Below are 27,913 nucleotides of genomic sequence, written 5' to 3'. Positions count from 1 at the left end.
AAGAAAGAAAACTCTGTTAATCATGATGTAAAAGCAAGAATTTTATGGTTCTACCTAAGAATTGCTTTTATTCCAGCTAATGGCCAGGAGATTTGAAAAGGCTAAGAATAATAAGGTAAACATCACCATATTCTCAGCTTCGATGCTTTGCCTGACACAACATTGGACCATCCCCATGAGTGTGAGCGTGAGGGCGAGAGAAAGCACCAGACCAATCTCCCCGGGGTTCAAAGCTAAACAAGGAAGAAGAAGAATCAAGTCAGAATGGTTCTTAAACCCTTGCTCAGCTCCTTCTGTAACTTTACAAAGAAGATTCCTTTATCATATTTCAATCATTCATATGTCATGATCATATTATTCATACTTTTACTATGTGGATTGAGATCATAATACAGTGGGAAAAATGACTATGAAAGACTGTGAGATGTGTTTATTAATCCCATCAGGACTTACATATATGTGACAATATCATATAGGTGAGGAATCAAGTCATTATTCAGACTTCCATAATTATGTCTGCAAGAACCATTAGGTAATATAACTTTCTACATATCCAATGCAGCTGCAGTTGAAACCACAAAAAAAAAGGCAATAGGTTTTAAGAGCAAGTGCTTTTAAATCTAAAATACTACTCTCATTGTTCCATATTAAAGATTCAATGCAGCTAGTATGGAATCATTAGGGATGGTGAATTCATGCCACACACACCAACAACAGCTCATCTGGTACCCACACAGTTGGACAATGTTCTTCGCTGCAGAAAATCTTTCTCAACCCAGTGTACCAGGCACCTACAACCAAGAGATTTGAATAGCCCTAAAGCTAAAACCTAACCTCTAAGCTGAAGGAAAAGCTTAATGGTAAACCTAGTTCTCTCCTCCCAACTACAGGATACTACCAAGAATGTTCAGCTTGCGACAGTTGTGTAGACTTCAACCCATTCAACAAAAGATGAAACGATTAAAAGTCTCATATTAAGACACAAATGACTTCATATAGACCACACTGTGGAATCATATGCTGCAAACACTTTAATATAATTCATTAGAATCAAACAGTTTATGATATTAGATGAGGAGCAATAATTTAATAACTATAAACAAGACTATAAACTGTAAGCATACCATAAACCATTATTCACATCTGTACTTACTTTCTGCCAGAGTCAGGGCCCCAAAGGCAACAACAGTGACAAAGATGGCACAGATGACATCCAGATACACAGCGAGCCATCGGGATGTCATCAAAAGCAGGAACCAAGCCTCTGGATTTTTGAATCGTAATAAGCACAGTACATAAATAGAAAAACCATGTTAGCTGCTTCTAAAGAGGGAGAACATTTTTCTCAGTTGAAATACAAAAGATTTTTACACAAGGTAGAACAGCAAAGATACACACCTAAGGAGCCTAAAGATTCCAGAAAGCTACATTTTGACACAAGACAATGTATAGGACACATAGGAACAAGTTCAAGAGCTTTGTGGGGAGCATAAACCAAAACATACAACCCATGGGTTATAAACAGAAACATGATTCTAATAAAGAAGATGGGAAATGGTCTCACTGCTGTGTTTCCTGCAGTGCTGGGTGAAGATCATCCTCTCACAGGGTCGACTGTTCCCAGCTCTCAGACAGCAAACAGCACAGCCCTGCTGTTTCCCACACATTCTAATCTTACTACAGAGCCCTGCACAGTGTTTATTCTCAGGAGCCAGTATCTAAATGACCATGAGCTAACCAGATTGGCATGTGTCTTTCAAAATGCCATTTTACCTTCAAAACACAATAAAGATTGGAAAGATAGGCCAAATTTTTATAAACTTAGAGGAAATTCTGAAATTTCTACCTAGAAAAAAAAAATTCAGAGATACAAAGAACACACATCAAGTCGGCAGCAAATCTGATGATCAGGAAATGATTTTCTTCAATCATGTCAGCCACCCTGCATGCTCTGACAAGAGAATTGGCAAACTACAGTTTTGGGGCCAAGAATAGCCACCACTGGGTTCTGAAAATAAGGTTTTATTGGAATGCAACCACAGCCATTTGCTGATGTATTATCTTTGCCTGTCTCCATAGTGAGTAGTTACAACTGAGACTATAAAGTACACAAAGCCTACAATATTTTTATCCAGCTTTTTGCCAAAAGAAAGTTTGCTGACTCCTGTCCTAAAGGGACAGAAAGTCATAGGGCACAGTGATGGAAGGACAATGCAAGGCAGTCAGGGGAGAAAAGCAGGCATGTGAGAGGGGAAGAGGGGTGCACAGAGGGGATGCTGAGAGGAAGGGGTGGGGGACGCAGGTGTGCAGAGAAGGACAATGGGGCACACAGAAAGAGGACCTGGCCAGCAAGACCACCTAAGGGGGAGGTCAGTCCTGAGAAGGCAGCACACCCCATCCTTTGAAATCACTTTCAGAAATGTACAGACCTGAGTGCAAGTCCTGGCATGTGTCGAACACTTCCTGAAACCTCTGTTCAGCTTTGTACGCCCGGATGGTCCAGAGTCCCTGGAGAGAAGATGCTAAGTGCGAAAACACTGGGCTCCGTGCTGGGGAAGCAGAGACAGACACATGGCAGAGAAAGTCAGGGAGGCTGGATGCGAGGAAACCCACTGCCTCCTGGGCTTTATGGTCACATGTCCCACCAAAGGGCACACCTGTGGCTTCCTGGTGGGCTGCCTGGGGGAGGAGGGACAACATCCCTTCTGGAGAGCATCCTCCATGTGACCCTCAAACTCTTGCTCACACCAACCTTTACTTTAAAAACCTAGAAATGAAAGATTCTCTTTGAACCTTTCTTTGACCAAATTCAAATCACAGCTAGAATTCTTTACTACTTCTTTTATCAAGGTCCTCCTCAAACATGCCTCTCTCCAAATTCTTCTGGTATCTTTCCAGGTGGAAATTGTTCATATTTTCAAAATATATTGAAGCACAGTTGATTCACAATATTGTGTTGGTTTCAGGTATATAGTATAGAAATTCAGTTATTTTTTTCTGATTATAGTCCATTATAGATTATTATAAGATACTGAAAAAATTCCCTGTGCTTTACAGTAAATGTTTGTTACTCACCTATTTCAAGTGGTATTGTGTATTAATCCCATTCTCCTAATATGTTCTTCCCTCTCAGTCCCCCAACTTTGGTAACCATAAGTTTGTTTCTATGTCTCTGAGCCATATTATCTTTTAGATTATATGTATAAGTGATGTGATATCATATTTGTTTTTCTGTGACTTACTTTACTAAGAATAATATTCTCTAGGCCCATACATATTGCTGCAAATGAAAGTATACATGCTTTTTCATGGCTAAGTATTATTCATTAATTTTTGAGTCAGTAGCATTCCAAAATTTAATTCCTCATTAGATTCCTCACCAAGAAAAAGTTTGATGAGCAGCCTGTGTGCTATGTCCTTCTTAGATGAGTAGCCTAAAGTCTGGGATAGAGTCAGTACATCCCCTACCCTGCACCAGACCCAGACCCAGGACAGGGTGAGACGAGTAAGGGGAGTGGACAGTCTGCCACCTCCCCCGTCCTGGGCCTCCCCCTGCACCTGCGCCAGGAGCCTCTGTGCGGGTCACGGAGCACCCGGCACTGCACCACCCTTGTACCCACAGGACCCGGCAGAAGAGGAGAGTTTGAACAGTCTTGACTTCTGCTCTGGGAACCTGATGGATGTTTTCATAACTGCCCTGCTGGATACCTGTCCTGGTATTTGGAGGTCACTGTGACATGCGACATTCACATCACCATTTTAGATTCTGACAGTGGCCTCAGTGTCCATTTTCTTTTGAGTGACTTCATGTGGGTTTGGGATCTGGTGTCACATGATTGCCCATTCATTTCCTGCCATCTTCTCTAAGAGCATAGTGACCACAAGCACCTGGGTCAGGCTCCTGCCTGTCAGGGAACAGGTGGGCTGCAGGCTCCCAGGCAGAGAGGACTCCTTATGGTTTTCATTCCCCACCATGAACGAGGATGTAACTTGCTGTTCTCAGGGGCAGATAGTGAGCCTGTGACCTCTGTCTGGGATGAGTGGTAATGTGTTTTAACAGAAGAAAATACTGACATCCCTTTGTTACCTGTGTGTCTCCTAGAGAAGCATGAGTGCTAAGTTGCTTGTTGTTTCCAACTCTTTGAGACCCTATGGACCATAGACCTCCAGGCTTCTCTGTCCATGGGATTCTTCAGGCAAGAACACTGGAGTGGGTGGCCATTTCCTCCTCCAGGGGATCTTGCTGATCCAGGGATCCAACCCCTGTCTCTTATGAATCTGGCATTGGCAGGTGGGTTCTTTACCACTAGCACCACCTTGGAAACCCCTCCTAGAGAAGACCTGTTAGTAAAACCTGGGTGTTTAGAGGAAGTTATGATCATTTATCTTACAGGAGGCTACAGAGACTTTATAAAATGATGAGGGAAAAGAATCAAGGGGGTAAACTCTAAACTGTTTTCAAGTCCTCTCTCCTTAGCCTAGCATCTGAATGGTTCAGTCAGTACCAATGTGCAGACAGGCACTACAGGTGTGTGTGTGGGGGTTGGGGTTGGGGTGGGGCACAAACAGGCAAAGACACAGAACCCCATCCTGTGCTTAGTGTCCCTGGTTCTATAAGGAAGGAACAGGTTTCCTCCAGTGAGATACTAGGGCTTAGAGAGGGTCAGAAGCCCTGGGCTGGGGCCCAGCTGACCATCCACTCAGCCCTGGGGCTCTTTCCACCTAGGACATCTGACCAGGAACCTTAACTGTTAGAGGCCTCACCTGTGGAACTGATACAGGGAAAACACCTTCTCTGAACAGCTACATTTCTAACATTTCCCCTTTGTACTTAATTCAGGAACAGAGCTTAAAGTGATTCAGTGATGTTTTTGATCATCCGCTTGTGTACCTGTGTTTTCATTCCAACATCCATACTACTCTTCATTTAACTAACTATTTATTTTACTTTCCTATAATTTTACACTTATAAAAGCAAAATGAACATAGAGTGAGCTCCTGCTCCAAATTAGAAAGGCCTTTTCTGCACCCAGCAGGTGTCCCAACTCAACCCCAGAATCTAGTCAGTCTGGAAGCAGGGTGCTCACAGGGATGATGCAGGTGAATTCTGGGGCCACTGCCCTGTTAGGAGGATGCCACAAGTCCAGCTCCAGGGACTATATAGAACTCACTAGAACCAGGCTCTCACTTCCAGAGTAAATGTTGTGATGTCAACACATACAGACAAGGCTTCTGAGAAGGAAGTAGATGTGGCTGTTCCCCCAGGGCTGTTCCCCCAGGGAGATCCTGGAGTGAACTCTCCAGCGCGGCCTCCCTCACCTCCTTCTCTCTTCAGATCAAAGTGAAGCTGATTCTCTCCAGCAGGGATGGAGGGTAGGGTTGACTTTAGAAACCAGGTATCATCTCAGCCTTGAACACCAGAGAACCAAATACCCCATTACCTACCTCACCTCATGCCCAAGAGTTACAGCAGGTTAGAGGGAATCAGGACCTGTGAAAAGCCATCCTGTTTCTTTCAAATCTCATTTAGGGCTGAGCAGGATGCCATAATGAATGAAATGGAGTGTCTGCAAAGAAAATTAACTAGTACAGGGGTAGAGGGGATGTCAAGGCTTTGATCTTACCTTGCTCAATGTAACAACACCCTTTTTCTCAAAAACACTGAGCTTGCTGTTCTGAAGCAGACTATGTGACATCCATGGCAGCAGTCTGCAGTCACAGACATGTGTAACCCTACAGTTCACATGACTGACAGCTATGTTTTCCACAACCTTGAGGACACCTGGGGACACACCCCACCAGGACTGCAGATCTTCCCGGGCAAGGGACTCCAGGCTGACAGCACTGCTGCAGGTTATCATTCAAGCCATTTGAGACCTGCTAGTTGTGAATAAGTTTTTAATCCCTTCATGTTCATGGTTCTAGTGCCTTTTGTAGTGGCCACCAAGCACTTTACAAGCATCAGTTCAATAAATCCTCATGAGAACTCCAAAGACTGAGGGATTAAGAGAACTCTCTGCTCAGTATTAAGTATATTGACCCACAATAGTGATAAACCTGGGTGTTGAGAGTCAACCATGCCTTACTTCCAAGGCTGTGCTTAATCACAACAGTAGTGTCTCAGAGAGAGAATAATCAGGATTAAGGATGCCCATGTGTGATAATGCACATTTTTTTCCAGAAAAATTATTATATTATTGTTTGTATTATTAATAAAATATTATTGATTTATTAATATTATATATTATTATTATTTATGTTCAGAAAACCTCCAACCTCTGGGTGCAAAGAGCCCCAATATTGTACAGGGATGATGCCAAAGTCCTCAAACTCCCCAGAACAAACACAGAAAATCCTGTACTGCTTCTTGAAAAAAGACTCAGGAGGTGCCCTTCATTCCACTTCCATGTGATGGGAAATGGCTCTTGCCCCAAGCAAAACTCTCTGTCAAGTGTTCCTTCTGGAACAACCCCTCTTTGAAGGTACCAGAGACTTGCTTTGCAAAAAGACTGCTGACTGACTGAATTTCATGGGCAGCCTCAAATGATAAAACATCTGAAGCCTTGTCTACACAGAGGACTGGATGGAGCGCATCACTCCCTCTTCTGCCTCCCCAGGTCACATCAGCACAATGTCACTGACATCTGGGCTCTACTGCTATTCATCCATTCAAACATCTCACAAAAATGGACTTTATGAAACTTTAGCTGGTTCTCTTGATGACCAAATTTTTTTATATAGCTTTTATGAAACTGATGATCACTATCCTTTTCACAAATAATTAGAATAAATACTTCTTAAGTGTTTACTACAGAAACAAAACATGCAAATGTCACAATGAAAAAAGCTTCTTTGACTGGATGAATTGAGGAATTTTTCCATTAGTAGATACAAAGAACCATGGGACTCAATATGCTTCTCTACTTGGCTTGGTATCTAGAAGGTTAAGTTGGTATTAATTTGAAATAATTATTAATGTTCGAGGTCTCTGATACAAACCTTCCCTCCTCACTTTTCAGCTATAGTTCTTATAACATTTTAAGAAATACATAGCAATTTGATTTTCCTTATTTTTTGTTTTATGAGTGATGAAATATATATATTAATAATGAGATAAATTCAATTATTTCATAATCTGTGATTACCTATAGAATGATTAATCATAAAATGTGTTCTCCATTCTTCTTTTTTTTTTTTTTTTGCTGCACCATACAGGATCTTAGTTACTCAATCAGGGATTGAAGCTGTGCCCTCTAAAGTACAGACTCTTAACCATAAAACCACCAGGAAAGTCCCTGTTCTCCATTATTCTAAAACTAGAAAGTTGAATGGGGTAATAGGCCAGATGCATACTGAACATATTCTGCCTCCTATGTTCTCCTATGGGATCATTTTCAGCACTATTTATATGAGTAGTTTAGAAAAACAGGGGACCACCCTGTTGTATCACCCCAAATACTGGTGATGATAAAGAGCAAAGCTTAAAATAACAGGACTTATCTTTTCAATACATTTAACAACTGTAACTTACATGAACATGTGAAAGAATGTATTTTTCAAATATATCAGTTCTAACATATATTTCCTGATGTCTCCTATCCTTTTCCTAATTGTTTCCTTTCCTTGTCATTTCTGGTAACTTAAGGAGAAGAAAAATTCTCTGTTTTCCTTCTGCTTAGTTCCAACATGATGAAATATTTTATTTTTAAGAAATGTATAGGCTTGATACTCTGTGTTAGGAAGTATGTCGTGAACCAGAGAGAAACAGTCCCTGTCCTCATGGTGCTTATATTCCCTGTCCTAAGATTCAAACTGGAACTGGCCCATCACCAGGTCCATTTGCCTTAAGGGCCACATGGACTCAGTGGTCATACATTCAATTACCTAAAATTAACTTAGTGAGAAATTCAAGAAGAATGAATCTGCAGAATTTCAGGGGTGTGGTTAATTATAGCATAAATGGAAGCCAGCCTGTACTGCCCTCCCAACCTGAAAGCCTTGGTACTCACTTGTGGATTCCAGGCGTTTCACATCTCGTGATGTCTCTAAGGAATATCGCCGGAGAACAAAAAAAATGATGCCAAGGGGAATCACAGGTATAGCCATCCAAGGAATTCTAGCCACCATCACACCCACCACACCAATCACAAGTAGAAACATCTGAAATAACAAAAATACAGAGACCTCCATGTCAAGGATACTTTTCAAAGATAAACTTTAATGGTTTGTGTTGTTAGGATTGAACTCCTTTCCTTGAAAGACTTGTTGGAACAGCAAGGAATGCTTTTCTATCCAAAGAAATAAAATTATAGGTGGTCCTCATGATGTTTATTGTATGAGCCAAACACTCTGATGAGAACTTTCTAGTTATCCGCTCTTGTGATACACTCAGTAGCACTATGAGGCAGTCATTACTATCTTTAACAGATGAGAATATATGAGGTTTAGAGAGTAGGAGCTGAATCCCAAACTATCAGGAGTCAGCAGGTGTTACTAGAGGGATGAGCGAGCAGGCATCAAGGATGAGGAATCTGGAAGCCTCAGCTATACATTCAGGGATAAAGAAGTGGTTAATTACAAATTCAGGGTCCAGAAATGTAGGTAAAAAAATTAAAATATTGATCTTTGAAAGTGGAAATTACTCTTTCTTGGTTTTCTATCCATAGTTAACATTTACTGAGTGCTGACTGTGTTCAGGGCTGAACATTTGATACTTCACATGCATTAACTTGTTTATCCTCACAAGAGCTCTACCTAGTAACAGTATTATCTCATTTTACAGATGGAGACACTGAGGCCCAGGGAGAGGAAAACCTGATAGACACTACAAAGTATAAGTCACAAAGCCGGGAAGCCCATGTCATGAGACTTTATGACATATTTAAGCTTTCCCCTAACATACAGCCAACTTTCTATCATCGTGCTAAGTATATAAAATGTACATTTCAAAGGTTAGTGATTATAACAACAGCAGACACCATTTACCAGGCATTTACTATATGCAAGGCATTGTGCTAAAAGTTCCATGAACATTCACTTAATTACCACATCATCTGTGAGATGATTTTATCTTGGAGAATAGTCTTCTACAAATCATTGGTTGATGCTGATGTAAGCATTCATCTTTATCAAGAAAAGTATGATACTGTGGTGGGCAGCTTCAGGCAATAAGAATACAATCAATACTTAGCATCTGCTTGCTATGAGAGAAAGGTGGATTGGTGGAGACATGCAGATTCACAAGGCCTAGGCCAAGGCCTCTGGAGTTTATGATCACAGATGGATACAAATCCATGGTGATCTGAACATGGTACTGAGTGCTAGGGAAACACAGAGAGGAATATCTTAAAATTCTTAGACAATTCTGAGAAGACTTAGGACTGAAATTTACAGGCTGGTTTAACAAATAGAAAGAATAATCACAGTAGGTGGTAAGCACAGTTGATGGAGATTTGGACCGAAAAGGAGTTGGGATTAAGTTAAGATGTTTGTCCAGATTAACACCAGTTGTTTTGTGTCCTCTCAGCACCACTATCACTTGCATCCCACATATGCCACCTCAGAGCCTCCCTACCTTGTCACCCAGGGCAGCTGGCCCCAGAATGTCATGTCTCTGAGGGATGGATTAGGGGGGTAATGTCTGTATCACAGAGACTCAGGTTATCATTTCACAGCTCTTCCTGATCAGTTTTCTCAGAGGAACTTCATAACCATTTTCTGAATGAAAAAAGCAAAAACTTTATTTTCATTTACAGATAATACATGAAGCTAGGAAGGTAAGTGGTTGTCCTAAGTTTTCCAGGGAAGGACTGCAGGTCATGGAGAAAGACAGGAGCATTTTTGTACTCAGAAAATCCTAGAGCCATAGCTGCAGGCAGGAGGAGCCTGAGAGGAGGAGGAGGAAGAAATGTCCAGAACCATGACTCTGTGTCTAGGAGCCCTTGTGAACCAAACAGCATGTTCTGCATGGAGATCCATGTGCCTTTTCTGTTTTTCCCGATCTCTGCCATGGTATCAATACGAAACTTAGAGTGAAGAGGACAGAATTCTGAAGGAATAAATTCCAATCATAAGTGAAGAAAAATAGGGCTGTCTGACCTCTCTCCTATTAGACCTACAGATGAATGATTTCTTAAAGCCACTGCATTAACTGTGTATCCCATCATGCTAGACCCTCCATGCTCATGGGGAGGGGTCCTTCCAGCTCCTGCTACGTCTGGTCTTTAGTCACTTGGCTCCCCATTGTTGGCTATCAAAAAAACCTACTAAAGTGTCAACCAGGGAAAAATACAAATTACAGTTTTTTTTTTAGCAGACCTGCATCATTTGGACAACATCCACCAGTTTCAGTGATCTGGCTCTCCCCACGTGAGGGCCTTTTATGACTAACCCAGCTTGTCAGGTAACCTGGAAAGCAGAGGTAAGATCAAAATGAAGGGCTCCACAGGGGCCTGTACCAATGTTTCTTCCTTAGGTACCCACTGAAGAACACCCAGGGCTGATCTCTTTTAGAATGGACTGGTTGGAACTCCTTGCAGGCCAAGGGACTCTCAAGAGTCTTCTCCAACACCACAGTTCAAAAGCATCAATTCTTCAGTGCTCAGCTTTCTTCACAGTCCAACTCTCACATCCATACATGACCACTGGAAAAACCATACCCTTGACTAGACAGACCTTTATTGGCAAAGTAATGTCTCTGCTTTTCAATATGCTATCTAGGTTGGTCATAACTTTTCTTCCAAGGAGTAAGTATCTTTTAATTTCATGGCTGCAGTCACCATCTGCAGTGATTTTGGAGCCAAAAAGATAAAGTCTGACACTGTTTCCCCATCTATTTCCCATGAAGTGATAGGACCAGTGCTATGATCTTCGTTTTCTGAATGTTGAGCTTTAAGCTAACTTTTTCACTTTCCCTGGGTGTTCTTTGGAAGGAGTGATGCTAAAGCTGAAACTCCAGTATTTTGGCCACCTCATGCAAAGAGTTGACTCATTGGAAAAGACTCTGATGCTGGGAGGGATTGGGGGCAGGAAGAAAAGGGGATGGCAGAGGATGAGATGGCTGGATGGCATCACTGAATTGATGGACCTGAGTCTGAGTGAACTCTGGGAGATGGTGATGGACAAGGAGGCCTGGCATGCTGCAATTCATGGGATTGCAAAGAGTCGGACACGACTGAGTGACTGAACTGAACTGAACTGAAGACCCATTACTGCTGGGAGCCAGCAGGGGAGTTCCCACCCATGACAAGGTCATGCGGGAGAGCCCTGTTGGGCAAGGCGAGTCAGGGCTCAAAGGCCCCCCTGGATCTGCCTGAGCGGCTACCCCAAAACCAGAATCTGTCTGTTTTACTATTTCATGACTTTCACCTACTCTTCTGACATTAACAGGGGCTATCCCCGATCACCTTTCTCTGGAAAAAAATCAACTTAGAGTTCTAGTTAATAAGTCTCCTGGGCATAATAGGAGTGTTTCAATTCAAACCCCTCTGATGACTTTCTAGCTTACCTGACAGGTTTGTTTGGACTCTTGCAGCTACGCATGTGATTGTTCACAGCCTCCCAACCATGAGAGGCATGGGAAGCTTAAGATATTCTAACAATGCAGAGCTTCTCAGAGAGTTAAAATTGCTAGAAGAGAACTAGTAGAGGATTTCTTTGTTGAGCTAATGCTTGCTGCCAAGTTTCCATATCCCTTACATACTGTGTCCCTGGGAGTGTATTGATTAATATAGTTGGTATATAGAAATGTAAGTAGTAGCTTTAATATTTGTAACCTTGGACCCTTGAGTTAATTATTTTCTTGTTATAACCCACCACACTTTTGCCCTATAGGAATGCAACTTTATCTAATGCTTTCAGAGGGTGGCACCTGACTTTAGAATAATCACCTTTAGAGAAAATAAGTTTTCTGATTGACTAACCATTATTCAGAAGAAAGGCTTATAAAATGTTAACAGGCTTCCTGGCCAGAAGATGATGTAAATCACCTAAAGCCGTTGTATATGATAAATTTGCAGAAAGAAAGCCTGGCTTTGATATAGAGTCAAGGACTGCTGACCTTGCATGACTCTACACCCCCTATTATCCTCTATGCACAATTTAAGGTATAAAAGCTACTTTGGAAAATAAAGTTGCAGACCTTGCTCAACAGGCTTGGTCTCCCCATGTCGTTCTTGCTGCCTTTTCTCTCCTTTTCTTCTCTGTTCTTCCTTCAGGATGACTAATTTGGAGCGTGGGGGCCCTCTGAGACCACTTATTTGCCCAGGCTTCCAAGACCCACTTGAGAAGGTGCCTGAGGTGGGGCACTTTCTGCGATTTGAGAGGACGTCTGTGGCCTCCGTGGTCAGTGCAAACCTGATGTCACAGGTTTTATTGGCTTTCTGTGTAAACCAGTTAGTTCAAGCCTCTGTCTCTTTCTCCTTTTATCTATCCTTTTGCCAATGCCGACCTCCTGAGGTCGGATCCAACCGGGGCTGGACCCTGGTACATTACTAATGCTCTCAGAAGCTCCCTAGTTAGGTTAGGTCCTTCAGATTTCATGACCCTAAATTCTGAAGTAATTCAAAGAGGATGTCTCTAACAGGTTTATTTATACTTGTAGGTAATACTTTTGCCACCCTCATTGTGGATTGGATATTATACATATATATACACATATATAGTGTATGGGTTTACATTTATACATATGTAGATTTGTGAGTCTTTTATTATCAGCTATCTCAAACCCATTATAGAAGTTTGTAGAAGATGAAAATAGCATCCAAGAAAAAAATCAACATCTACAGAAGGAAACAAAAGATTCTAGTATGCTTCCTTGAAGCCAATCTCATTTCTTTCTCAGACATTCCTGGGAATTTCAAAAAGTCCAACTCAATATACACACACAATTCCCCCAACTGATTGGATTTCAGGCCCTTCTGATGGCCCATATCACCATGGACAGTGCTTCTGTACCTCTCTCACACAGGCACAGAGACAATGATGGGTATACAGAAAAATCCATACTGACCCAGAGTAAGTGACCCAAGTTCTGATGCCCCTCAAAATAAGGAGGATAATTATTTTAATATATTTTCCATTTGGAGCACACCATTTGGGAAATTCTATCCAAAGTCTATGAATCCACATGAACAAATAAAAAAAAATTCTTAGATGAAATCTTCACTTGAGAGAAAATGGTGATTTTTCACAATTCAGAAAAATTCTTTAGTTTGTAGAGAACGACAGCCTACATCTGAAAGGGAAATTCCACTATACCAGTATTGTGCTAAGACGGGGTTTAGGGCTAACCTTCTTGAATAAACAGGGAGAGTAAGACTCTATACCTCACTCTCAACCTTAGTAAAAACTGGGATATACCAACAACATGAAAGGATGGTGGTAGGAATTAAATGAGGTAATGCTAACTAGTGCTAACTAGCTAACTAGTTCATACACAACAAATAAAAACTCTAAGTCCATCATTAACATCCTTTAGCGTGTTCTGGATGCCAGAAGCCAGGGGAGGAGGGATGAGGTATTCAAAGACTTATGGGCCGAAAGAATCTTAAGAATCTCATGAAGTTGGACCCCAAAAGACCACTCATTCTAACCACTAGAACAGCTTTGCATTATCCAAGGACATATCTGAGCAGGTGTTATTTTTCCTTTAGTTTAGTTTAGTGAAAATTGCTCAGTTGTGTCCAACTCTTTGTGAACCCATGGACTACACAGTTCATGGAATTCTCTAGGCCAGAATACTGGAGTGGGTAACCTTTCCCTTCTCCAGGGGATCTTCCCAACCCAGGGCTCAAACCCAGGTTTCCCGCACTGCAGGTGTATTCTTTACTAGCTGAACCACAAGGCCTAGATGTGGTAATGATGTCACATGTACCAACATGATTGTGGCTTTTCTCTGGTCACAGTGAAAAATGTATCTGAGGTCTATTTTGTTTGAAGATGCAATTTTAAAATAATATGACCAGTATACTTCATGACTACAATTTCTGTCCTCTCTGTATTATCTACCCAATTCTAGGCCTTCCAAAGATTGATATCCTTAGGGATATGGCAGCAAGTAACGTTTTTGAGATGGTCTTTTCTCATTCTATATATTCTTTCTCTTTCCAGTTATCCTTTTTCTTGGTGCAGATTTACTGTTTTGAAACCCCTGAGCATTTATGGGTGACTAAGGGGGAAAGTGGTGGACCTCTGGATCAACAAAACCAAACCAGATTATTCAACATAGTCAAAGAGAAGATAAATTTCACATTTTTTATTTTATGCACCAGGAATTGTTATATTGATACCAGTGGAAGTACAAAATCTAGATTTTGTAAACTTGTGAATCTCAGGAAATTCAACTGTGTCCACTCCAGGTCAGCATTCTTGATGCAGGTAAGTAGCCTGGTTAGGATGTCAGGATGACTAAGGTAGAGAACACGTCACCACCACCTATGGAAGGAAGTCTAGCAAGCACCTTTCATCCCCCGAAAGGATGCTGTGCTATGAGCAGCTGTTTATGACAAGCCACACTGGCATCTAAATGAATAGTACGTGAAGTATATTAAAAAAACAGCAAAGAAAATAACGCTTGTGTAAATGTTAATGGTTTTGTTTAAAAAATGTGCCCAACCAAAAAAATTGAAAAATAAGACCTTGCTTTATTGCTAGAGTCCATGACAAATTTTATTACACAGAAGTTCCACAATTCTCTAGATCTAGCTAACAAGCAAAGAAATCATGGTCACCCAACACACCTAAACACCATTAACAGATGACATTTCATAAGGCTTATCATGAGTCTCATGTTGTAAGTATTTCATAGGCTTTATTTAATCTCATTCTCACATCAATATGAGTAGGACGGATTATCCTCTCCATTTACAAAGTAGGAAACTTTGCAGTGATGCTCAGAGGGGTTTATTGATTTGCCCCAATTCAGATAATTCTGTCATTTTGACCCCAAGTTTGTTCTTTTAATTTCTGCCTGATACTGTATTACATATAGAGATAAAATTCACATTTAAAAATAATATCTAAACATACTCTTTTATATATTTTCCCTTCTGTCTGCATTTTCTAATTTTGTTGGGTTTCTTGGGGCCATATCTGGTCTCTCCCATGAGGGGACCAGTTCTAGATTCCCAGCTAATTAGGTAGTAACAGCCTGCTCAGTTCAGAGAGCAGACTGATCATTAAAAGATCCTAAAAGTGCTCACTAATAGAACACACTAACATGTCAATTTAAGAACTGTACTTTTAAAAATAAAAAGAAAAATATTTCTTTATAAGAATGATGAGTTATAATCCCAGTAAGCAAAATTATTGGGGGGGGGGCACGGAAATCTAATTTTAAAAAATACATAAACCACAAGGACACAAAATTAGACTGAGTAGTTTAAATGGTTAACATCTATATTTGGATGATAATAAACTGTGAAAATTTCACATGTAGAGTTAACACTGTATACTAATACTGCAGATTTTAACATATTCCTTTCTCAAACACAGTTTGAAATGCAAGGACCTGTTTGCCTCCTTGGCATTTAATTTCCAAACTGCTTACAGTCCTATAGAAATTCCCAGGTATCTACCTACATGTAACTTTAAATGTAATTCCAAGGGATTTTGTTCCTAATATTTTGTGTGAAGCTTGTGCCAAAGAACATGTTTTCTATAAACAGCAGTAAAAATATATTCTCCTTATTTTATGCAAATAAATATGCTATCTATAATTTTGGCTTATTCCATTCTTACATGAGAGCTTCCCTGTTGGCTCAAACAATAAAGAACCTGCCTGCAATGAGGGAGACCTGGGTTCAATCCCTGGGTTAGGAAGATCACCTGGAGGAGGGAATGGGAGCCCACTCCAGTATTCTTGCCTGGAGAATCACCATGGACAGAGAAGCCTGGTGGGCTGCAGTCCATGGGGCCACAAAGTGTTGGACATGACTGAGCGATAAAGTGCAACACATTTTTATGTAAATTCTTTCTTGCTTGCTTTTATACTTATATTAGGTACAATGTGAAATATATATTTAATCAGTAGATAGTACTTTTATTATTTGTTTACAGTATTAAAAAAACAGAATCAGGATCATTAAGACTGCTAACATCTCAAAAGAATTTCCGAGATTTTAATTCTGCAGTCAGACTCTTAAGAACTGTTTCAAGTTGTGGTAGGTACAAATCATCCAGATTGCCCTACACTATTATTGATTTTGCAAAAGTATAACTTAAGTACAATAAACAAAGCAAGAGTTACTTCTTAGTAAGAAAACAAGAGAAGATTTCCTTTAAAGAGAAAAAATGATGACTAGTTTTGATCAGTGGTTTATGGATGTGGGTGTAGGAGAGATTCTTCTATCCATTTATTCTGGAAATATAAGAGAGAAAAAATAACCTGTCAGTGAAAATACTATCACATAGATTGTGCTGCTGGATAACACAAGATTCTTGTGGATGCAGTAAAACCCTGAACAGACTACATGAAATTCTGAAAGGATTAAGAAATAAAATGTAATTCCTATCCAATGATACTCATTACCCTTCAATTACAGGAAGAATAGAAGCAAAAAGAAACCATGGAAGGTTTTAAAGGTAAGCTCCTAATTGTAACATCAACCTAGGGTCAGTATTGAATCTGCATGTAAGCTGATATGGTACCCTGCACATCTCATTAAGTTCAGAGATCAGCTCTGGTTCCCAGATCCTTGCTTTATCACCCCTGTTTGCTTTTATCTCACCCACCTTGGTTAACTCTGTTAAATCAGAACATTATAAAACACTGGGGTGTCTTCTTTGTATGCTGAGGTCTATACAAACCCTAAGAAAAAGCTTTTCTAAACTTGTCCTTTCCTTGGGATACACTAACCACACTCTTCACCCCTCATTTCACTGCCTTGTATCTTTTCACAACCACACCAACTCTGGGACCTGTATATTCTTCAGTCAGCTCACAATTGAGAGCACAGCTAACTCCACTGAAGAGTGAAAAGTGGGGTTTGACTTATAGTCTGTTAACCAGCACAACAGAAAGCATTAGGGAAACATGGTGCACTTCCTCCTTCGTGTTCAGTGTATCTCATTGATCAGTAGCTTCCTTTCTACCTTTTGTCAGGATTCAAGTTTATTAAAAATTCAAGACTGGAAACTATTTATTTGCTAATTTTACAAAGCATACCTTAAAAATAATAGCACAGAGAACTCTACTCAATATTCTGTGGTAATCTATTTGAGAAAATAATCTAAAAAAAGAATGAATATATGTATAACCACATCACTTTGCTGTACACCTGAAACTAACACAACATTATAAATTAACTATACTTCAATGGAGGGTTCAAGATGGGGGACACATGTATACCTGTGGTGGATTCATTTTGATATTTGGCAAAACCAATACAACATTGTAAAGTTTAAAAATAAAATAAAATAAAATTTTTTAAAAAAGCTAAAAGTCAAGGGTTTTCAGATACATCTTATAATTCAAAAATTCAGCATATGTATGCATAATAATAGAAATAAGAAAAAAAGTAGACCTGAATGAAATAAAAAAAAAAAAACAACTAACTTCTAAGCAAAAAACTCAACAAACACAAAGCCTGGTTCTTTGAAAGCACAATGAAATGTAAAAGATAAAAAATGAAGGGAAAATTTACCATTAACATGAATCAAAAGAAGATAATACAGCATACTAATGAATTTGAATTGAATCTAACAACATAAAATAGATAATACTCCACAATCAGACTTGGCTGGGCAAGTCCAAAATCCGCAGGGCTGGCTGTTACAAAGGACAGACTGGAATTCTTGGGCAGGAGCTGAAGCTGTTATCCACAGAATGAATTTCTTTTTTCTTTAGGGAAGCTGTAGCTCTTAGGGCATTTCAATTAACTGAACTGTGTCCATAGAACTATACAGGGTAATTGCCCTTACTTAAACTGATTATGGACTTTAATCACATCTATAAAATACCTACAGAGCAACACAGATATCATCTATTGATTGAATAAGTGGGGAATGTAGTATGTTCAAGTTGACACTTTTTTATTTATATGATAATATACATGTTTCAATGCCATTCTCCCAAATCAACATACCCTTGCCTTCTCCCACAGATCCAAAAGACTGTTCAATACATCTGTGTCTCTTTTGCTGTCTCGCATACAGGGTTATTGTTACCATCTTTCTAAATTCCATATATATACCTTATTATACTGTATTGGTGTTTTTCTTTCTGGCTTACTTCACTCTGTATAATAGGCTCCAGTTTCATCCACCTCATTAGAACTGACTCAAATGTGTTATTTTAATAGCTGAATAGTACTCCATTGTGTATATGTACCACAGCTTTCTTATCCATTCATCTGCTGATGGACATCTAGGTTGCCTCCATGTCCTGGCTATTGTAAACAGTGCTGCAATGAACACTGGGGTACACTTGTCTCTTTCAACTCTGGTTTCCTCGGTGTGTATGCCCAGCAGTGGGATTGCTGGGTTGTATGGCAGTTCTATTTCCAGTTTTTTTAAGGAATCTTGACACTGTTCTCCATAGTGGCTGTACTAGTTTGCATTCCCACCAAGAGTGTAAGAGGGTTCCCCTTTCTCCATACCCTCTCCAGCATTTATTGCTTGTAGACTTTTAGATAGCAACCATTCTGACCGGCGTGAAATGGTACCTCATTGTGGTTTTGATTTACATTTTTCTGATGATGAGTGATGTTGAGCATCTTTTCATGTGTTTGTTAGCCATCTGTATGTCTTCTTTGGAGAAATGTCTGTTTAGTTATTTGGCCCATATTTGATTGGGTAGTTTATTTTTCTGGAATTGAGCTGCAGGAGTTGCTTGTATATTTTTGACATTAACTCTTTGTCAGTTGCTTCATTTGCTATTATTTTCTCCGATTCTGAAGGCTGTCTTTTCACCTTGCTTACAGTTTCCTTTGTGGTGCAGAAGCTTTTAATTTTAATTAGGTCCCACTTGTTTATTTTTGCTTTTATTTCCAATATTCAGGGAGGTGGGTCATAGAGGATCTTGCTGTGATTTATGTCAGACAGTGTTTTGCCTATGTTCTCCTCTAGGAGTTTTATAGTTTCTGGTTTTACATTTAGATCTTTAATCCATTTTGAGTTTATTTTTGTGTATGGTGTTAGAAAGTGCTCTAGGTTCATTCTTTTACAAGTGGTTGACCAGTTTTCCCAGCACCACTTGTTAAAGAGATTGTCTTTTCTCCATTGTATATTCTTGCCTCCTTTGTCAAAGATAAGGTGTGCATAGGTGTGTGGATTCATTTCTGGGCTTTCTATTTTGTTCCATTCATCTATATTTCTGTCTTTGTGCCAGTACCATACTGTTTTGATGACTGTCACTCTGTAGTAGAGCCTGAAGTCAAGCATTAAAGTTGACACTTTAATGACCATCACAAAATGGAAACTTTTCCCATATCCTCTCATGAGGCCTGAATAATTCTAATTCAAAAAGCTGACAAAATATTTTAAGAAAAGAAAATTACAGACCAATATACTTCACAAACAACAGATACAAAAATTCTTGACAAAATATTAACAAACTACAAACACTTCAGTTCAGTTCACTGGCTCAGTCGTGCCCGACTCTTTGCGACCCTATGAATCGCAGCACTCCAGGCCTCCCTGTCCATCACCAACTCCTGGAGTTCACACAAACTCATCTCCATCAAGTTGGTGATGCCATCCAGCCATCTCATCCTCTGTTGTCCCCTTCTCCTCCTGCCCCCAATCCCTCCAAGCATCACAGTCTTTTCCAATAAGTCAACTCTTCGTAGGAGGTAGCCCAAGTATTGGAGTTTTAGCATTAGCATCAGTCCTTGCAATGAACACCCAGGACTGATCTCCTTTAGGATGGACTGGTTGGATCTCCTTGCAGTCCAAGGGACTCTCAAGAGTCTTCTCCAACACCACAGTTCAAAAGCATCAATTCTTCAGCGCTCAGCTTTCTTCAGAGTCCAACTCTCACTTCTATACATGACCACTGGAAAAACCATAGCCTTGACTAGAAAGACCTTTGTTGGCAAAGTAATGTCTCTGATTTTCAATATGCCATCTTGGTGGGTCATAACTTTCCTTCCAAGTTGTAAGCGTCTTTTAATTTCATGGGTGCAGTCATGATCTGCAGTGATTTTGGAGCCCCCAAAAATAAAGTCTGACACTGTTTCCACTGTTTCCCCATCTGTTTGCCATGAAGTGATGGGACCGGATGCCATGATCTTCATTTTCTGAATGTTGAGCTTTAAGCCAACTTTTCATTCTCCTCTTTCACTTTCATCAAGATACTTTTTAGTTCCTCTTCACTTTCTGCCATAAGGGTGGTGTCATCTGCATATCTGAGGCTATTGATATTTCTCCTGGCAATCTTGATTCCAGCTTGTGCTTCCTCCAGCCCAGTGTTTCTCATGATGTACTCAGAATATAAGTTAAATAAGCAGCATGACAATATACAGCTTTGATGTACTCCTTTTCCTATTTGGAATCAGTCTGTTGTTCCATGTTCAGTTCTAACTGTTGCTTCCTGACTTGCATATAGGTTTCTCAAGAGGCAGGTCAGGTGGTCTGGTATTCCCATCTCTGTAAGAATTTTCCACAGTTTATTGTGATCCGCACAATCAAGGGCTTTGGCATAGTCAATAAAGCAGAAATAGGTGCTTTTATGGAACTCTCTTGCTTTTTCAATGAACCAGCGGATGTTGGCAATTTGATCTCTGGTTCCTCTGCCTTTTCTAAAACCAGCTTGAACATCCGGAATTCACAGTTCACGTATTGCTGGAGCCTGGCTTGGAGAATTTTGAGCATTACTTTACTAGCGTGTGAGATGAGTGCAATTGTTCGGTAGTTTGAGCATTCTTTGGCATTGCCTTTCTTTGGGATTGGAATGAAAACTGACCTTTTCCAGTCCTGTGGCCACTGCTGAGTTTTCCAAATTTGCTGGCATATTGAGTGCAGCACTTTCACAGCATCATCTTTCAGGATTTGGAATAGCTCAACTGGAATTCCATCACCTCCTCTAGCTTTGTTTGTAGTGATGCTTTCTAAGGCCCACTTGACTTCACATTCCAGGATGTCTGGCTCTAGGTCAGTGATCACACCATCGTGATTATCTGAGTCATGAAGATCTTTTTTTGAACAGTTCTTCTGTGTATTCTTGCCACCTCTTCTTAATATCTTCTGCTTCTGTTAGGTCCCTACCATTTCTGTCCTTTATCAAGCCCATCTTTGCATGAAATGTTCGCTTGGTATCTCTAATTTTCTTGATGATATCTCTGCTGCTGCTGCTAAGTCGCTTCAGTTGTGTCTGACTCTATGCGACCCCATAGACGGCAGCTCACCAGGCTCCCCCATCACTGGGATCCTCCAGGCAAGAACACTGGAGTGGGTTGCCATTTCCTTCTCCAATGCATGAAAGTGAAAAGTGAAAGGGAAGTCGCTCATTCGTGTCTGACTCTTAGCAACCCTATGGACTGCAGCCTAACAGGCTCCTCGATCCATAGGATTCTTCAGGCAAGAATACTGGAGTGGAGTGCCATTGCCTTCTCTGTGAAGATATCTCTAGTCTTTCCCATTCTGTTGTTTTCCTCTATTTCTTTGCATTGATCACTGAGGAAGGCTTTCTTATCTCTCCTTGCTATTCTTTGGAACTTTGCATTCACATGCTTATATCTTTCCTTTTCCCCTTTGCTTTTCGTTTCTCTTCTTTTTACAGCTATTTGTAAGGCCTCCCCAGACAGCCATTTTGCTTTTTTGCATTTCTTTTCCAATGGGATGGTCTTTATCTCTGTCTCCTGTACAATGTCACTAACCTCAGTCCATAGTTCATCAGGCATTCTATCTATCGGATCTATTCCCTTAAATCTATTTCTCAATTCCACTGTATAATCATAAAGGATTTGATTTAGGTTATATCTGAATGATCTAGTGGTTTTTCCTACTTCCTTCAATTTAAGTCTGAATTTGGCAATAAGGAGTTCATGATGTGAGCCACAGTCAGCTCCTGGTCTTGTTTTTGCTGACTGTATAGAGCTTCTCCATCTTTGGCTGAAAAGAATATAATCAATCTGATTTGGGTGTTGACCATCTGGTGATTATGTGTAAGGTCTTCTCTTGTGTTATTGGAAGAGGGTGTTTGCTATGACCAGTGCGTTTTCTTGGCAAAACTCTATTAGTCTTTGCCCTGCTTCATTCCGTATTCCAAGGCCAAATTTGCCTGTTACCCCAGGTGTTTCTTGACTCCCTACTTTTGCATTCCAGTCCCCTATAATGAAAAGGACATCTGTTTTGGTGTTAGTTCTAAAAGGTCTTGTAGATCTTCATAGAACCATTCAACTTCAGCTTCTTCAGTGATACTGGTTGGGGCATAGACTTGGATCACTGTGATATTGAATGGTTTGCCTTGGAAACGAACAGAGATCTTTCTGTCATTTTTGAGATTGCATCCAAGTACTGCATTTCGGGCTCTTTTGTTGACTATGATGGCTATTCCATTTCTTCTGAGGGATTCTTGCCCACAGTAGTAGATATAATGATCATCTGAGTTAAATTCACCAATTCCAGTCCATCTTAATTCACTGATTCCTAGAATGTCGACGTTCACTCTTGCCATCTCCTGTTTGACCGCTTCCAGTTTGCCCTGATTCATGGAAGTGACATTCCAGGTTCCTATGCAATATTGCTCTTTACAGCCTCGGACCTTGCTTCTATCATCCGTCACATCCACAACTAGGTATTGTTTTTGCGTTGGCTCCATCCCTTCATTCCTTATGGAGTTATTTCTCCACTGATCTCCTGTAGCATGTTGGGCACCTACTGACCTGGGGAGTTCCTCTTTCAGTGTCCTATCATTTTGTCTTCAAACTACATACAGCAATGCATAAAAAAGAGGCTATATTTTGACAAAGTAAAGTTTATTCCAGTAATGCAAGTTTAACCTTTAAATACCAATCAGTATAATTCACATTAAAAGAGTTAAGATAAATAATCACATGATTATCTGAAGAGATGTAGAAAAAGTATTTGTCAAAATTCAACACTTATTCTTTACTAGGAAAAAAAAAAAAAGGCAAAATCTTGGCAATTGAGGAATTAAAGGAAATGTTTTCAATCTGATAACGGATATCTATCTTAAAAATTGTAGTTAATATAATTTGTAATGAAGAAATACTGAAATATTTTGCCCCAAGAGTACAAGATTGTCTTATATAATCATTTCTATTCAACACTGTACTGAAAGGTCTAGCTACAACAAGTCAAGAAAAGGAAATAAAAGTCATAAATACTGGAAATGAAGAAACAAAACTGTCATTATTTACAGCTGACATAATCGTATGTGTACAAAATTCTACATAATTGAAGGGAAAAAAAACAAAAACAAAAACACAAACTCCAGGCAAAGCAAAGCGAATTCATAAATAAATCAACCATATTTCTATAGACTAGCAACAAGAAGTTCAATAATGGTATTAAAAAAAAACTAATAGGACTTACCTGGTGGTCCAAATGGATAAGAATCTACCTGCCAAAGCAGGACACATGGGTTCAATCCCTGGATCTGAAAGATTCCACATAACAAGGAGCAACTAAGCCCATGGCCACGCCTACTAATCCCATGCTCTAGAACCAGAGTGCTGCAGCTCTGAAGACCATGTGCCCTAGAGTCCATGCTCTGGAATAAGAGAAACTACCACAGTGAGAAGCCCATGCACAGCAACTAGAGAAAGCCCATGCATAGCAACAGAGACCCAGCACAGGCAAAAATAAATAAATACATTTTTAAAAATCCAATAATACAGTGAAAAAGCAAATATGCATGAATGTATTTAACCAGAGAAGTATAAGACGTATATATTAAAAATTAAGAAACATTTCTAAAATCAAACAATACCTAAATAAGTGGAGAGAGACATCATATTTACAGTTGCAGATTCAACATTGTTAAGACTTAGATTCCTCAAATTACCTACAGTTAAAAGGAAATATTAATAAAATTATCAGTGGGCTTTTATGGAGAAAAAAAATTGAAAGGCTTCTAAAATTTACACAGAAAAGTATCTAGGATGATAAAACAACCTTGACAAAGGAGTACAAAGTTAGAGGACTTAGACTATGGGTTTCATCTTTTATGAAAATGTACTGTAACCAAGATTGCAGTATTGATATAAGGATAAACATATTAGGTGGAACAAAATAAAGTACACAGACACAGACCTACTTGCATAGATTCAAAGGATTGTAACCAAAGTGCTAACTGAACGTAAGAAAGCCATTTAATAAATGTGGCCAGGAAGACTGGAAAAAATAAACCTCAACCACTAACTACTCTTTCATACACAAAAGTTAGTGCAAGGTGCATCATTTCCTAAAAAGGTAAAATAACAGGAAAGCTAGGCCTGAAAATCAATGAGACTAGAACATTCTCTCCTCATTAATGAAAATGTTTCCTACTGAAATCAGGTAGCATTGATCCCTGTCCCTCTATATGGTCATGCCAAAATGTGATGAATTCTGATTCTGACTGGTAACTAACCATGAGCTAAGCATGCAGTAGAAACCCAACCTTGATCTAGCTTGCTATAGCAAAGAAACAGAACCATTCACAAAATCTTTTCAAAGTAATTCACAATCATTGTCAAAATGTGACAATGTTTTTTGGGAAAGATTGCTTCTGAGGATAAATTATGAAGCTAAAGCCAGCAGGACACATTCATAAAGCAAGTTTACAGTAAAAAAAAAAAAAAAAAAAAAAAAAATCAGAATTTTTTTTTTTAATTTTTGCAGTAAAAGTCCTCTGACTCTGAATCTCAGCTCACTTCTTATTGGTAAACAATAGAAGCCTTTGCTTATAGGCTGTTTGCATTCAGATGCTCAATGCTGCATTTCTGTGTACAGCTTTTGATAAATTCCTTTCATTTCCAAAATTAACACTTGGATAGAAAAAGAAAGTTCCACACAGGTTTAATCACCAAAAAGCATACAGAATTAAAACAAACAAACAAACACCCCACATGAGCAACAATACTGAATGAAGAGAAGGGAACTGAGATGACCCTACATCATTCTTCAGAAACTCAAGTTCACAGACACAAAAAGGCTAGATAGAAGGCTAGATTTCTTTTCTTTTCTTTTCTTTTTTCGTAACAAACGTTAAGACAGAGCAATCAACATGTAAAAAGAAAAACTGCCAATCAAAAATGAATCAGACATTTTCTGAGATAACTTTGATTCCATAGTCAAATTACTGGCTTAAAGCCTTTCTATCTAAAAGGAAAGATATAAACATCTGAATGCAGAGTTCCAAAGAATAGCAAGAAGAGATAAGAAAGTCTTCTTCAGTGATCAATGCAAAGAAATAGAGGAAAAGAACAGAATGGGAAAGACTAGGGATCTCTTCAAGAAAATCAAAGATACCAAAGGAAGATTTCATGCAAAGAAGGGCTAAATAAAGGACAGAAATGGTATGGACCTAACAGAAGCAGAAGATATTAAGAAGAGGTGGCAAGAATACACAGAAGAACTGTACAAAAAAGATCTTCATGACCCAAATAATCACGATGGTGTGATCACTGACCTAGAGCCAGACATCCTGGAATGTGAAGTCAAGTGGGCCTTAGAAAGCATCACTACGAACAAAGCTAGAGGAGGTGATGGAATTCCAGTTGAGCTATTCCCAATCCTGAAAGATGATGCTGTGAAAGTGCTGCACTCAATATGCCAGCAAATTTGGAAAACTCAGCAGTGGCCACAGGACTGGAAAAGGTCAGTTTTCATTCCAATCCCAAAGAAAGGCAATGCCAAAGAATGCTCAAACTACCGAACAATTGCACTCATCTCACACGCTAGTAAAGTAATGCTCAAAATTCTCCAAGCCAGGCTTCAGCAATATGTGAACCGTGAACTTCCGGATGTTCAAGCTGGTTTTAGAAAAGGCAGAGGAACCAGAGATCAAATTGCCAACATCTGCTGGATCATGGAAAAAGCAAGAGAGTTCCATAAAAGCACCTATTTCTGCTTTATTGACTATGCCAAAGCCTTTGACTGTGTGGATAACAATAAACTGTGGAAAATTCTTACAGAGTTGGGAATACCAGACCAACTGATCTGCCTCTTGAGAAATTTGTATGCAGGTCAGGAAGCAACAGTTAGAACAGGACATGGAACAACAGACTGGTTCCAAATAGGAAAAGAAGTTTGTCAAGGCTGTATATTGTCACCCTGTTTGTTTAACTTATATGCAGTGTACATAATGAGAAATGCTGGACTGGAAGAAACACAAGCTGGAATCAAGATTGCCGGGAGAAATATCAATAGCCTCAGATATGCAGATGACACCACCCTTATGGCAGAAAGTGAAGAGGAACTAAAAAGCCTCTTGATGAAAGTGAAAGAGGAGAGTGAAAAAGTTGACTTAAAGCTCAACATTCAGAAAACGAAGATCATGGCATCCGGTCCCACCACTTCATGGGAAATAGATGGGGAAACAGTGAAAACAGTGTCAGACTTTATTTTTCTGGGCTCCAAAATCACTGCAGATGGTGACTGCAGCCATGAAATTAAAAGACGCTTACTCCTTGGAAGGAAAGTTATGACCAACCTAGATAGCATATTCAAAAGCAGAGACATTACTTTGCCAACAAATGTCTGTCTAGTCAAGGCTATGGTTTTTCCTGTGGTCATGTATGGATGTGAGAGTTGGACTGTGAAGAAGGCTGAGTGCCGAAGAATTGATGCTTTTGAACTGTGGTGTTGGAGAAGACTCTTGAGAGTCCCTTGGACTGCAAGGAGATCCAACCAGTCCATTCTGAAGGAGATCAGCCCTGGGATTTCTTTGGAAGGAATGATGCTAAAGCTGAAACTCCAGTACTTTGGCCACCTCATGTGAAGAGTTGACTCATTGGAAAAGACTCTGATGCTGGGAGGGATTGGGAGCAGGAGGAGAAGGGGACGACAGAGGATGAGATGGCTGGATGGCATCACTGACTCGATGGACGTGAGTCTGGGTGAACTCCGGGAGTTTGTGATGGACAGGGAGGCCTGGCGTGCTGCGATTCATGGGGTCGCAAAGAGTCGGACGCGACTGAGTCACTGATCTGATCTACTCTGATTGTCCTTGTTGGGCATCCCATGTGGTTCATTGGTAAACAATTGGCTTGACAATGAAGGAGACGTGGGTTTGATCCCTGGGTCAGGAAGATCCCCTGGAGGAAGGAATGGCTACTCACTCCAGTATTCCTGCTGGAGAAATCCCATGGACAGAGGAACCTGGCAGGCTACAGTCCATGGCATCACAAGAGTCCAACATGACTTAGTGACTACACAACAACATTATCCTAGTTAAAGTATTATTTTTACCTTATTTTTACAATCTTTTCTTTCTAAGTAACCACATCTGGCTTTATCCAAATAAATTGGTGTAGTAAATATTTGTCTTCTGTGGTAAATCAATGCATAATTTAGCTTGTCTAGGCTATCTTTCCATGAAAGATGGTTGTTTCTGTCATAAAATATGCTCACAGTAAAGGGAATCCACATCAGACACCTGGAAAGCAGAGGGAGAACCATTCATCCAGCACGTCGCTGCTTCAGACCAATCTTGAGGTGACTGTGTAGCCACTCCTGCCCCAGGTGTTACTTATGTTAGCTCAGCCTCCCAATCAGAACAGCACCTTTCTCTCACAAATACAGCCTCTTAGTGAAGATAACAGGACACATCACCAGGCTGAAAAGCCCACCCTCAGTCCCTGTGCAGAGAAGGCAATGGCACCCCACTCCAGTACTCTTGCCTGGAAAATCCCATGGATGGAGGAGCCTGGTAGGCTGCAGTCCATAGAGTTGCACAGAGTTGGACATGACTGAAGGGACTTTGTAGCAGTAGCAGCAGCAGCAGCCCCTGTGAGAAGGCCTTGAG

General features: G+C 40.0%; 1 protein-coding gene across 1 annotated transcript in view; it reads right to left on the bottom strand.

Moving 5' to 3' along the window:
• Positions 1-27,913, bottom strand: part of LOC129624644 (ATP-binding cassette sub-family C member 4-like) — a 182,120-nt gene that overhangs the window by 54,849 nt on the left and 99,358 nt on the right. Inside the window, exons 21-24 of the mRNA XM_055542797.1 lie at positions 8,010-8,160; positions 2,430-2,549; positions 1,154-1,264; positions 127-233 (exon numbers count right to left, since the gene is read on the bottom strand). Coding sequence (XP_055398772.1) covers positions 127-233; positions 1,154-1,264; positions 2,430-2,549; positions 8,010-8,160 — 489 coding nt within the window. The remainder of the gene's footprint in view (positions 1-126; positions 234-1,153; positions 1,265-2,429; positions 2,550-8,009; positions 8,161-27,913) is intronic.

Source organism: Bubalus kerabau, chromosome 12, assembly GCF_029407905.1.
Source record: "Bubalus kerabau isolate K-KA32 ecotype Philippines breed swamp buffalo chromosome 12, PCC_UOA_SB_1v2, whole genome shotgun sequence".
NCBI classification, from domain to species: Eukaryota; Metazoa; Chordata; class Mammalia; order Artiodactyla; family Bovidae; genus Bubalus; species Bubalus kerabau.
This window is presented reverse-complemented; position numbering and strand designations above follow the sequence as displayed.